This window comes from Lagenorhynchus albirostris, chromosome X (genome assembly GCF_949774975.1).
Source record: "Lagenorhynchus albirostris chromosome X, mLagAlb1.1, whole genome shotgun sequence".
NCBI classification, from domain to species: domain Eukaryota; kingdom Metazoa; phylum Chordata; class Mammalia; order Artiodactyla; family Delphinidae; genus Lagenorhynchus; species Lagenorhynchus albirostris.
In genome coordinates this window covers 116,087,458-116,101,809 of record NC_083116.1, presented here as the reverse complement: position 1 = coordinate 116,101,809, position 14,352 = coordinate 116,087,458, and the positions used below count along the sequence as shown (strand labels likewise).

General features: G+C 42.5%; 1 protein-coding gene across 1 annotated transcript in view; it reads right to left on the bottom strand.

The window, feature by feature from the left end:
- The window catches only part of MAP3K15 (mitogen-activated protein kinase kinase kinase 15), a 152,705-nt gene that overhangs the window by 86,581 nt on the left and 51,772 nt on the right, over positions 1-14,352 (bottom strand). The window contains 2 exon segments of the mRNA XM_060138461.1: positions 9,751-9,857; positions 11,869-12,037. Coding sequence (XP_059994444.1) covers positions 9,751-9,857; positions 11,869-12,037 — 276 coding nt within the window.

The following is a 14,352-nucleotide window of genomic DNA, read 5'->3' as shown; positions in this document are numbered from 1 at the left end:
GGCCAACTTCAATATACATATTTGTGGTGACTGTTCTCCTGGCAGTGAAGAGAAGGACTGTCTAATAGGGAGCCAGCAGACTAGAAGGAAAAGACCCATCATCAGAAAGGTGGCTATCTGGCAAGCAATCCCAGCCATTCTGCTTCCAAGTGGGAAACATGTACCCTCTAGGAATCACTTCATCCTGCCACACCCGGTTCTCTTAGATACTGATTTTCCATTTCAAAATATGTTTTATTCTTTCATTACTTTGAGTGGATGGTAATCAGATAATTTCGTTCTGCTTGACAACCATTATCTCTGCTTGGTCCGGGAAAAGACTTGGTGATGAGCACTTTAAAAAGCCCTCTTAGTTTTAATTTAATGAACCATTTTTTAAAATAGCACTTAAAGTGTGCCAGGCATTCTTCCAGAAACTTCACCAGTGATAAGTCATTAATCCTTGTTAAGTCAAGGACCGACCAAGTATAACTTAAGTATAAATAAAAGCAGAACCCACTACTCTGGGGGAAGAGAGTTACAAAACTTTTTTTTTTTTCAGGCTTAAGGAAGATGCCCTTCCCAATGTTCCCTGCCTTGAGATGCTGAGTTTAAAGACTGCTGGGGAGAGAGAAGGCACATTTTCATAGAGACCATGAACCCCTCCGCCAAAAAGAATCCAAATCCCGACTACCACTACTTGCCAGTATCTAGTACAGCAGGACACAAGCACGTGCTACGTACCCAACAGAAATGTGTCCGTATGTGTGCAAACATCATGCACAAGAATGCTCACAGCAGGACTGTTCTTAGTATCCCCAAACTGGAAACAACCTAAAGGTCTATCAGCAGTAAAATGGATAAATCACTCGTGGCATATCCACACAATGAAATATTCCACAGCAAGCAGAAAGAATGAACTAGTGACACATCCAACAGCACGGACGAATCTCACAAACACAATGCTGAGTGAAGGAAGCCAGACACAAAACAGTACGTACTGTGTGATTGCATTTATACGAAGTTGAAGGACAGGAAAAACTCATCTATGGAGACAGAGGTTACAATATATGAGTAACGGCTGCCTATGGAGGGGTGGGGACGACCTGCAGAGGGGCACAAAGGTACTTTCTGGGGGGGGGTTGGAAATGTTGTATACTTTGATAGGGGTGTTGTTTACATGTGTAGATCTATTAAAACTCATCAATTTGTATAAAGATCTACGCATTTCACTGTCTGTGCATTTTACACACTTCAATATAAAAGAGAGATGTAGCCTCATATGCATTACAAGAAACCCGAAGCCATGGGCTTCTGTGTTGCTGCTGTCGGGCAGGTGCTGCCAGTGGCAGGTCCACAATCTATAGCTTAACCCAGCTGCTGAAGCAAAGAAAAGCCTCTGAGAAATCAGACCCAAAAGTCCTCTAACTCAGGTTACCATCGACCCTCACTATATTCATTCCCTGAGGAAGATGTTGGCCATGGAAGGTTGATAAGAAGGTGCTGGAACTCTTTGGTTCTCAAGCCGTGTTTGAATATCCTCCCAGAGTTTTTTGCCATGTGATTCAAATATGACCAATTCCTAGCCCCAGCAGAGGACAGGCCCAGTGGGAAGTGTATTTGGGCGTGGTTCTCACCATGTTCCCCTAATGCCACCCCTCCTCTTGTATCTTACTGGGGAGGAAGAGTGACTGTAGGACTAAGACATTTAGGCAGCTCAGATTTTGTGAAATTGGATGTGTCAGACTCCTAGTTATCCTCCAAATCCATAGTAGCCGAGTTTGAACGGGCACATGGCCACCCAGCTAGCGACTACATTTCCCAGCTTCCCTTACAGCTAGATAGGGATCATGTGACTATGTTCTCACCAATAGAATGTCAGTGGAAGTGGCATGTGCCAATTCTACTTGCTTTAAAGGAAAATGCTTGCCCTGGGCTTCTACTCTTTACTCCTTTCATTAGGCTGGAACACAGAGTAGCAGTGACCTAGCTTCAACTGGAAGAGGACAACACTCCTGGGAATGAAAGAGCTACAAAATGGTCAGAAGCTAGGTGCCTGAACAACTCCTGGGGCAGTACTATGCCACTAGCCTGGCCCACTCACCTCTAGACTGCTATGTAAAAGAGAAATTTCAATCTGATTTACATCACTGCATCTGGGGGCTCTTTACTACAGCATCTTAGCTGACACCCCTAGCAATAAGCTTTTGAGGTTCATGGTCTCCAGGCAGGAATTTCCAAGTCTCACATACCCTACCTGGCCCAGTAATTTGTACTCCAAAGTTCAGATTATACTAGTACATAAAGACAGCACCCTCTTTCCCCATCATACAACGTTAATCCTATTGTTAAACCTGCCCCCACCCACCCAGACTACAAGACACTCTCAGCTCCTTACTTGTGTACACAAGGTCCTTTCAAGACACGGTCCCACCCTCCACACTCTGCTCACTGCAGACATTTACTTCACCTACATCTCATGTTCTGGATGTTCCCAGGAGGCAAAATGCACATGAAGAACTATCTGCTCACACTTCTGGCCAAGTGGAAAGGCCTTTTCACCACTCCCATCCCACATTCTATCCCGCCCATGAGGCAATTTTTTACTAAATCATAAAAACCCAGCCCCAGGGCTCCCCTGGTGGCACAGTGTTTAAGAGTCCTCCTGCCTATGCAGGGGACACGGGTTCGATCCCTGGCCCGGGAAGATCCCACATGCCATGGAGCAACTAAGCTCGTGCGCCACAACTACTGAGCCTGCGCGCCTAGAGCCCGCAAGCCACAACTACTGAAGCCCGTGTGCCCAGAGCCTGTGCTCTGCAACAGAAGAAGCCACCGCAATAAGAAGCCCGTGCACCACAATGAAGAGTGGCCCCCGTTCACCACAACGAGAGAAGGCCCACACACAGCAACAAAGAGCCAGTACAGCCAAAAATTTTAAAAACCAAATAAATTAATTAAAAAAAAAAACCAACCCAGCCCCACCCAGGTGTCCGCTCCTCTGATGAGATGGGGCTGGGAGCTGCTCTCCTCAGCTCCTTGCCTGGGTGGGCAAGTCAGGCTCTAGGGCCAACAGAAATCCTCGTTTGAGGGGCCCACCGAGTTCCCCGGTCAGAGTGCGGCAGCTGAGCAGGGCGGCTGCTTGGGACTACGGCTCGGGCGCTGCAGAAAGCCTTCTTGGAATGTGACATGTTATCACTTTGGGACCGTTAGCTAGCTGCTCCTGACGTGGCCACATGAAGGCTCAGACTGTCCTAGTCTCTGAACTGAAGAGAACCAACACTGTTAGCATATCTCTCATCACCATGAATGCAAGGTTATTTCAATGAAGAGTATCAGGAGGACATCTACAAATCCCAGACCGGCATGTGCAAGCTCTGAGGAATGCTGGAATAACCCAATGTATGTGGGTGACCGTTGGAGACGGCTGAGACAGAGCTACAAAAGGGCAGTGGCTGACACCCAACTCATAGCCCACGTTCTCCAGCCGTGTGGCTGACAGGGTCTTGGTGCTTCGGCCGGCTGTCAGGCCTGAGCTTCTGAGGTGGGAGAGCCGAATTCAGGACATTGGTCCACCAGAGACCTCCCGGCCCCATGTAATATCAATCGGCAAGAGCTCTCACCAATTTCCCCGTCTCAACCCTAAGACCCAGCTCCACTCAATGACCAGGGAGCTACAGTGCTGGACACCCCATGCCAAACAACTAGCAAGACAGGAACACAACCCCATCCATTAGCAGAGAGGCTGCCTAAAATCATAGTAAGTTCACAGACACCCCAAAACACACCACCGGACGTGGTCCTGCCCACCAGAAAGACAAGATCCAACCTCATCCACCAGAACACAGGCACCAGTCCCCTCCACCAGGAAGCCTACACAACCCACTGAACCAACCTTACGCACTGGGGGCAGACATCAAAAACAAGGGTAACTATGAACCTGCAGCCTGCAAAACGGAGACCCCAAACACAGTAAGTTAAGCAAAATGAGAAGACAGAGAAACACACAGCAGATGAAGGAGAAGGCAAAAACCCACCAGACCTAACAAATGAAGAGGAAATAGGCAGTCTACCTGAAAAAGAATTCAGAATAATGATAGTAAAGATGATCCAAAATCTTGGAAATAGAATGGAGAAAATACAAGAAACGTTTAACAAGGATCTAGAAGAACTGAAGAGCCAACAAACAGTGATGAACAACACAATAAATGAAATTAAAAATTCTCTAGAAGGGATCAACAGCAGAATAACTGAGGCAGAAGAATGGATAAGTGACCTGGAAGATAAAATAGTGGGAAAAAACTACTGCAGAGCAGAATAAAGAAAAAAGAATGAAAAGAATTGAGGACAGTCTCAGAGACCTCTGGGACAACATGAAACTCACCAACATTCGAATTACAGGAGTCCCAGAAGAAGAAAAGAAAAAGAAAGGGTCTGAGAAAATATTTGAGGAGATTAGACTTGAATACTTCCCTAATATGGGAAAGGAAACAGTCAATCAAGTCCAGGAAGCACAGAGTCCCATACAGGATAAATCCAAGGAGAAACTCGCCAAGACACATTAATCAACTATCAAAAATTAAATACAGGACTTCCCTGGTGGTGCAGTGGTTAAGAATCTGCCTGCCAATGCAGGGGACACGGGTTCGAGCCCTGGTCCGGTAAGATCCCACATGCTGCAGAGCAACTAACCCCCGCGTGCCACAACTACTGAGCCTGTGCTCTAGACCCTGCAAGCCACAACTACTGAGCCAGTGTGCTGCAACTACTGAAGCCCGCGTGCCTAGAGCCCATGCTCCACAACAAGAGAAGCCACAACAACGAGAAGCCCGCGCACAGCAAAGAAGTGTAGCCCCCGCTTGGCGCAACTAGAGAAAGCCTGCATGCAGCAATGAAGACCCAACGCAGCCAAAAATAAATTTTAAATAATAATAATTAAATAAAAAGAAAAAATATTAAAAGCAGCAACAAAAAGCAACAAATAACATACAGGGGAATCCCCATAATGTTAACAGCTGATCTTTCAACAGAAACTCTGCAAGCCAGAAGGGAGTGACAGAACATTCTTAACGTGATGAAAGGGAAAAACCTACAACCAAGATAACTCTACCCAGCAAGGATCTCATTCAGATTTGACAGAGAAATTAAAACCTTTACAGACAAGCGAAAGTTTAGAGAATTCATCCCCACTAAACCAGCTTTACAACAAATGCTAAAGGAAGTTCTCTAGGCAGGAAACACAACAGAAGGAAAAGACCTTCAATAACAAACCCAAAACAATTAAGAAAATGGTCATAGGAACATATCGACAATTACCTTAAATGTAAATGGATTAAATGCTCTAACCAAAAGACACAGACTGGCTGAATAGATACAAAAACAAGACCCGTATATGTGCTGTCTACAAGAGACCCACTTCAGACCTAGGGACACATACAGACTGAAAGTGAGGGGATGGAAAAAGATATTCCATTCAAATGGAAATCAAAAGAAAGCTGGAGTAGCAATTCTCATATCAGACAAAACAGACTTTAAAGACTATTACAAGAGACAAAGAAGGACACTACATAATGATCAAGGGATCAATCCAAGAAGAAGATATAACAATTGTAAATATTGATGCACCCAACATAGGAGCACCTCAATACTTAAGGCAAATGCTAACAGCCATAAAAGTGGAAATCGACAGGAACACAGTAATAGTAGGGGACTCTAACACCCCACTTTCACCAACGGACAGATCATCCAAAATGCAAATAAATAAGGAAACACAAGCTTTAAATGATACATTAAACAAGATGGACTTAATTGATATTTATAGGGCATTCCATCCAAAAACAACAGAATACACTTTCTTCTCAACTACTCATGGAACAGTCTCCAGGACAGACCATATTCTGGGTCACAAATCAAGCCTTGGAAAATTTAAGAAAATTGAAATCATATCAAGTATCTTTTCCAACCACAATGCTATAAGACTAGATATCAATTACAGGAAAAAAAGTGTAAAAAAACACAAACATATGGAGGCTAAAAAATACGCTACTAAATGAACAAGAGATCACTGAAGAAATCAAAAAGGAAATCAAAAAATGCCTGGAAACAAATGACAATGAAAACACGATGACCCAAAACCTCTGGGAGGCAGCAAAAGCAGTTCTAAGAGGGAAGTTTATAGCAATACAATCCTACCTTAAGAAACAAGAAACATCTCAAATAAACAAGTAACCTTACACCTAAAGAAATCAGAGAAAGAAGAACAAAAGAAACACAAAGTTAGCAGAAGGAAAGAAATCATAAAGATTAGATCAGAAATAAATGAAAAACAAATGAAGGAAACAATGGCAAAGATCAATAAAATTAAAAGCTCGTTCTTTGAGAAGATAAACAAAATTGATAAACCATTGGCCAGACTCATCAAGAAAAAAAGGGAGAAGACTCAAATCAATAGAATTAGAAATGAAAAAGGAGAAGTAACAACTGACACTGCAAAAATACAAAGGATCATGAGAGATTACTACAAGCAACTATATGCCAATAAAATGGACTACCTGGAAAAAATGGACAAACTCTTAGAAAAGCACAACCTTCCGAGACTGAACCAGGAAGAATCAGAAAATACGAACAGACCAATCAGAAGCATTGAAATTGAAACTGTGATTAAAAACCTTCCAACAAACAAAACCCCAGGACCCGATGGCTTCACAGGCGAATTCTATAAAACAGTTAGAGAAGAGGTAACACCTATCCTTCTCAAACTCTTCCAAAATATAGCAGAGGGAGGAACACTGCCAAACTCATTCTATGAGGCCACCATCACCCTCATACCAAAACCAGACAATGATGTCACAAAAAATGAAAACTACAGGCCAATATCACCGATGAACATAGATGCAAATATCCTCAACAAAATACTAGCGAACAGAATCCAACAGCACATTAAAAGGATCATACACCATGATCAAGTGGGTTTTACCCCAAGAATGCAAGGATTCTTCAATAAACGCAAATCCATCAATGTGATAAACCATGTTAACAAACTGGAGTAGAAAAACCATATGATCATCTCAATAGATGCAGAGAAAGCTTGTGACAAAATTCAACACCCGCATATGATAAAACCCTCCAGAAAGTAGGCATAGAGGGAACTTACCTCAACATAATAAAGGCCATATATGACAAACCCACAGCCAACATCGTTCTCAATGGTGAAAAACTGAAAACATTTCCACTGAGATCAGGAACAAGACAAGGTTGCCCACTCTCACCACTATTATTCAGCATAGTTTTGGAAGTTTTGGCCACAGCAATCAGAGAAGAAAAAGAAATAAAAGGAATCCAAATTGGAAAAGAAGTAAAACTGTCACTGTTTGCAGATGACCTGATACGATACACAGAGAATCCTAAAGATGCTACCAGAAAATGACTAGAGCTAATCAATGAATTTGGTAGACTAGCAGGATAAAAAATTAATGCATAGAAATCTCTTGCATTCTATACACTAATGATGAAAAATCTGAAAGAGAAATTAAGGCAACACTCCCATTTACCATTGCAAAAAATAAAATACCTAGGAATAAACCTACCTAAGGAGACAAAAGACCTGTGGGGAGAAAATGATAAGACACTGATGAAAGAAATTAAAGATGATACAAATAGATGGAGAGATATACCATGTTCTTGGATTGGAATTACCAACATTGTGAAAATGACTTTACTACCCAAAGCAATCTACAGATTCAATGCAATCCCTATCAAACTACCAATGGCATTTTTCACAGAACTAGAACAAAAAATTTCACAATTTGTATGGCAACACAAAAGACCCCGAATAGTCAATGCAATCTTGAGAAGGAAAAATGGAGCTGGAGGAATCAGGCTCCTGGACTTCAGACTATACTACAAAGCTACAGTAATCAAGACAGTATGGTACTGGCACAAAGACAGAAATACAGATCCATGGAACAGGACAGAAAGCCCAGAGATAAACCCACGCACATATGGTCACCTTATCTTTGACAAAGGAGGCAAGAATATCCAAAGGAGAAAAGACAGCCTCTTAAATAAGTGGTGTTGGGAAAACTGGACAGCTACATGTAAAAGAATGAGATTAGAACACTTACTAACACCATCCACAAAAATAAACTCAAAACGGATTAAAGGCCTAAATGTAAGACCGGACACTATCAAACTCTTAGAGGAAAACATAGGCAGAACACTCTATGACATAAATCACAGCAAGATCCTTTTTGACCCACCTCCTAGAGAAAGGGAAATAAAAACAAAAATAAACACATGGGACCTAATGAAACTTCAAAGCTTTCTGCACAGCAAAGGAAACCATAAACAAGACGAAAAGACAACCCTCAGAATGGGAGAAAATATTTGCAAATGAAGCAACTGACAAAGGATTAATCTCCAAAATATACAGGCAGCTCATGCAGCTCAATATCAAAAAAATAAACCACCCAATCCCAAAATGGGCAGAAGACCTAAATAGACATTTCTCCAGAGAAGATATACAGATTGCCAACAAACACATGAAAGGATGTTCAACATCACTAATCATTAGAGAAATGCAAATCAAAACTACAATGAGGTATCACCTCACACGGGTCAGAATGGCCATTATCAAAAAGTGTACAAACAATAAATGCTGGAGAGAGTGTGGAGAAAAGGCAACCCTCTTGCACTGTTGGTGGGATGTAAACTGATACAGCCACTATGGAGAACAGTATGGAGGTTCGTTAAAAAACTAAAAATAGAACTACCATATGACCCAGCAATCCCACTACTGGGCATATACCCTGAGAAAACCATAATTCAAAAAGAGTCATGTACCACTATGTTCACTGCAGCACTATTTACAATAGGCAGGACATGGAAGCAACCTAAGTGTCCACTGACTGATGAATGGATAAAGAAGATGTGGCACATATATACAATGGAATATTACTCAGCCATAAAAGGCAACGAAACTGAGTTATTTGTAGTGAGGTGGATGGACCTAGAGTCTGTCCTACAGAGTGAAGTAAGTCAGAAAGAGAAAAACAAATACCGTATGCTAACACATATATATGGAATCTAAAAAAAATGGTTCTGAGGAACCTAGGAGCAGGACACGAATAAAGACGCAGACGTGGAGACTGGACTTGAGGACACGCGGAGGGGGAAGGGTAAACTGGGACAAGGTGAGAGAGAGGCATGAACTTATATACACTACCAAATGTAGAATGCATCGCTGGTGGGAAGCAGCTGCATAGCACAGGGAGATCAGCTAGGTGCTTTGTGACCACCTAGAGGGATGGGATAGGGTGGGTGGGAGGGAGACGCAAGAGGGAGGGGATATGGGGATATGTGTGTAACTATGGCTGATTCACTTTGTTATACAGCAGAAGCTAACGCACCACTGTAGAGCAATTATACTCCAATAAAGATGTTGGGGGAAAAAAAACCCAGCCCCAAAGACCCCAGAGAAGCTTCTTTAAAACCCCAAAGCAAAATGCCTTCCTCCCTCTATTATGCTTTGATATTCATTAAGATATTTATCATTCTGAGCTGTATGTATTTAGTTACATGTCTGATCACAGAGCTAGAATATATGTTCCAAAGACCAAGTCCCTGAAGGTTAAGATCATGCCTTGTCCATTTTCTTAACTTTAGCATTCAGCTCATGATCTGGCTCATACTCAATGAGGGCTGAATGAAAGAAGGAGACAATTTAACAGCTGGCATATTTCAAAACTCTATAACGCACATTATCACTCTTACCTATTCAGTGCAAATGCGTAGTGGAACTTAATGTTATGCTGGTCAGCCAAATCACACGTCGGCAGCATTTCCAGTGTTTCTACCAGCTTCACCATTGCATTATAGTCCTGTTGGCAAGAGGTCTCAAGGTGAGAAAGGCAGGAAACACAGCTCTTTGCAGGTTTTTCTGAACAGTTACGAACATGAGACCGCCTCAGCATTTAAATACAAGCCTTTCCCTACAGGCAACATTTAGTGACGTTAAAGCCCTTAAAAGAATAGCAGTGAGATTTAAAAAAACAAGGTGGATGAGAGAGAAGACAGAGAAAGAATCCCTGCTATCAGAGGTCACAAAAGGACCGAGGAAAGGAAGTTAGATTCAAAGACGATAAAACAAAACAAATGAGCCCAGCAGCCAGGAAAAGCTACCACGTTTTGAGTGGAGGAGAGTTAACACCAGCAGGGCTGTGGGTTAAAATGAACGGGACATAAACATGTACGAAATCTTACAGTTATTTGCCACGTAAAGCGGGGGAACACCCCAATCCTTCCTATTTTGTCAGAAACAATCACATTCATCTAAACCAGAATTTCTCAACCTTGGCACTACTGACATTTGGGGGCTGGATCATTCTTTATGGTGGGGGCTCTGTTGTGTATCGTGGGATGTTAAGTGGCATCTGTGGCCTTGACCCACTAGATGCCAGGAGCACTTCCCCCTCCCTCCTCGAGTTGTGACAACCAAGTATGTCTCCAGATACTGCCACATGTCCCCCGCTTGAGAACCACAGCTCTAAACTGCAATAATTACCCAGGGAGAAATTGCTACTGTGTTTGTCTGAGCTGTGTCCCCTCCGAGCAGTGCCATCTGCTACCATTTCAGCCGGGCTTACAATCGTTCCGGGCCAACTCGCTGCCAGCCAGCCACAGTTAGCAGATGAGGACTTCCCACTGAAATCTCACGTCTGTTTTGTGGCTTTACACCTCAATGCTGCTACCCAGGGATAGGGAAGGCAGAGTATTGCAAGAAGCTTCTGGCTCACCCTTGAGCCCAAGAGTCCCACCAACGGAAGGTTATAAAGAGGAGAGATGCGTGAAAGCAAGGGCAGAAGGAAGCCAGCAACTCAACAGAAGAAAAACTTCAAAAAAGGTCATTCCCATTCTCTTGTTCCATGGGGCATAATTTAATCATCATAATTCCTAATAGCATCTGCTATTAAAATCAATTAGATGCATCTGTTTATCACCAGGGGCACGAGTTCCTTAAGTGGTTGACTCTGTTCTTGGTTCAGGTTGTAAATGGAAGCCTCTCTCGTTCAGATTTGAAGACCCGTGGCCAACAACCTCCAATATGGCTTTGTAGAGTTCTGCAGATTATGTACATCGCCCTGTGTTCCTCCAAAGGAAAGGAAGGCAAGACATCCTTAGAAATGGCTCCACAGCATTAAACTTGGAGGGAGGAAACGACTGATTTCCTCCATGGTACCATATTCTACAAACCCTGTCTCAAGAACTCTCCAGAAGCCTCTGTCACCTGTCTTAGAAAAAACCCCGGCATACCCTGGGTCCTGGACTTGCCTCTGCTACTCCTGCTGTCCCTTCCACTAATAGGTAGTGGTAAACAAAGAATGAAGTGACAAAGGCCTAAAGGAAGTAGCAGAGGAGTTAAGAGCAAAGAGGACAGAGCCGGTTGCCTCAGTTTGAACCTTGACTTTGCCAACTGCTGTGTGACCTTAGGCAAGTTACTTAACTTCTCTGTACCTCATGTTCCTCATTTGTAAAATGGAGATAATCCAAGTGTATACCCCATAGGCTTATGAAGAGAATTAAGTGAATTAGGACTTGCAAAGGGCTTGGAACAACGCCTAACACAAAGTGCATATAAACTGTTCAGTTCTAATTCCTTTTATTAAGCAGTACGGTCTCTGAGATCTTGCTGGAGTGGCCTTCTGATATGACAAAACCTTCTTCAATATTTCCACCACAACAGATATGCGAGGTGACCTATGACCTAGCCACATCCCTATTTTGTCTGTAAAACAGTTACCTAACCATACACCTAGTGTAAGAGTACTTCATATGAGAAGTTCCTCATGTCAAGGAAGAAGTGTGATAGCCTCAGACAAGCATATTTCATACCTGGATATCACGATAGGACAGCAGTAAATTAATGACGATGTCTGAGGTCAGAACCTCGGTATTGTCCGTGCGGAGCCTGATGCGAGCCAGCTCCTTCGCCAGTGCGTCACCCCGGTATTTCTCTCTGGCTCTCCGGATGTCATTTAACAAGGTTTCTTTGTAATAAGCACTGGAGAGGAAAACAAGAAAACCTCCAGTCGCGTCCATGTGCATCCAGGACTGTGTTGCCCTTAGCAGCTCAAACAAACTCGGTTCTCGTTGACAGGACTTAGGCTAACACATGGGGGTCTCGCCCAGACCTCAGACTCCCTGCATCCCCAAACAGGAGACACGTCCTACTTGTGAGTGACATTCTGCAAAAACTCACCACTAAACAGTAACAAAGAAATATCAGTTTATTATGACCTTGAAAATATTTTCAAACTTGACCCCATATGTATCTGGATGACCCACAGGACTTGCTACCCATCCCAGCCCATCCCCCTCTCTCTGGTATTTTCAAACACAAAGAAGACAAGAAAGTACCTTACTTGAATAGTAATTTCCCCCACGATTAAGAGATTTTTCACAAAGCTGAACAAAACTCCAAAGCCACGAAACAGAGTAAAATGAGAACTTCTTTAAAATGTATCTATCAGGTGTCCCCAGCTAGTAACCACAAAGCTTTTTGCAGCTGGTCGAGAGCCAGAACCTGGATGTGTCCACGAGCAATCCAAGAAGCCGTGCCTGGACGCTTACGAGCAACCTCGGCCTTTTACCCCCTACTCCCCTTGTCATTTTTGACAGCCAGAGTCTTTTCTGTAAGCAAATATAAGACGTAAAACTTCCTTCATGTGGGTGTCTAGATAATAATAGGGATGTATGACAACATTTCGAGCAGTTTAATTCCACACTGGAATGTCTCACCATAGCCCCTCAAAGAATCAATGCTAGTATCTGGTATTTGGTTTAAAATCTTTAAAAATGACCGAATTTGGTATACAGAGGCCAACTTACAATGACCATAGATTGACTTAAATATGTTGTCTACACTCCAAGTAATTTTTTTTTATGGAGACTGGGCATTGCCAAGCTGTAATACTGTCAACCCATTAAGCAGCTGAAATGTTTTAACTGGAGACAGTAAAATTAGGCTGTTTATTAAAAAGAATAGGTTCAGTAAGTAACACTCTTCAGAGAATGAAAAACAACACCTAACAAATGTCACTTTTAATAGTTATAAAACTATGTCAAAAAAAGTGTTTACCGTACACAGCCTGGTCCAATGCTTATAATAAGATCTCAATGAACATTTCAGGAATTAAGTGATGTCCCACAGAAAGTGCTCGGATAAAATTATCAGTGCATTGCTTTAATTTTTATTTCCTTATTTGTCTATTGCTTGTTACCCCAATGATGAGCAAATTAGCAGATTCTACTAATGTTTAAAATTCTATGATTAATCAAATGAGTCAGTAAGTTGGGTGACAGCCATTGTCCATTTGCTGGACTATAAAGGCATCAAAGCTGTTAAAGTATTATTAGTTCAGCCTGACAAGTAAAAATTTATACTTTAGTTTAGACTTGTTTTCAAGGGTGATTCTGAAAAATAGTTTTAATAAACTAAGAAACCTAATAAGAATGGTAACTTGTAAGTAAATGAACAAAACACTGAATTAAGTATGGCTTGGAGACATCATATATGTAATAAATTTGCAGCCATTTCTGCCTCTGGTAACCAGGGAAGATGCTGCTAATCAATGTGGACTTAGAAATGGCTTCAGGGACTTCCCTGGTGGTGCAGTGGTTAATAATCCGCCTGCCAATGCAGGGGACACGGGTTCGAGCCCTGGTCTTGGAAGATCCCACATGCCGCGGATCAACTAAGCCTGCCCACCGCAACTACTGAGCCCTCACACCACAACTACTGAAGCCCGCGTGCCTAGAGCCCATGCTCCACAACAAGAGAAGCCACTGCAATGAGAAGCCCGCACACTGCGATGAAAAGTAGCCCCCGCTCGCCGCGACAAGAGAAAGCCCGTGCACAGCAACAAAGACCCAATGCAGCCAAAAATAAATAACTAAATTAATTAATTTTTAAAAAGATTAAAAAAAAAAGAAATAGCTTCAAACCCCTTTTCCTCACAGGGCTCTGGGTAGCCTTCATCAATCTATCAAAGTTGGCATTTGAGCTGAAAATTTATCTGCCACCCCTGTTACAGATGTTTTAAACCATAAGCACCATTTACCCTCTCACTAACCCTTGCCAGGTATCTGGTAGTTCAAGGAGTGGAATCAACTAAAAGGTATTTCAAGTTCTCTGAAATTAAACCAAATCAAAAGAGTTGTTTTCCTCCTGAAACATACATGAAGTGAATGAGAAACAAACTTGAATAGCCTTCTTGCAAAGACCTTGCTCATCTAGGAGACTCAAGCTAGCCTACTTCCTTGTCAGACCTGAAAAGATGATACTGAGAGAGTTCTCTCCCTGAGCTTCACTAAAAT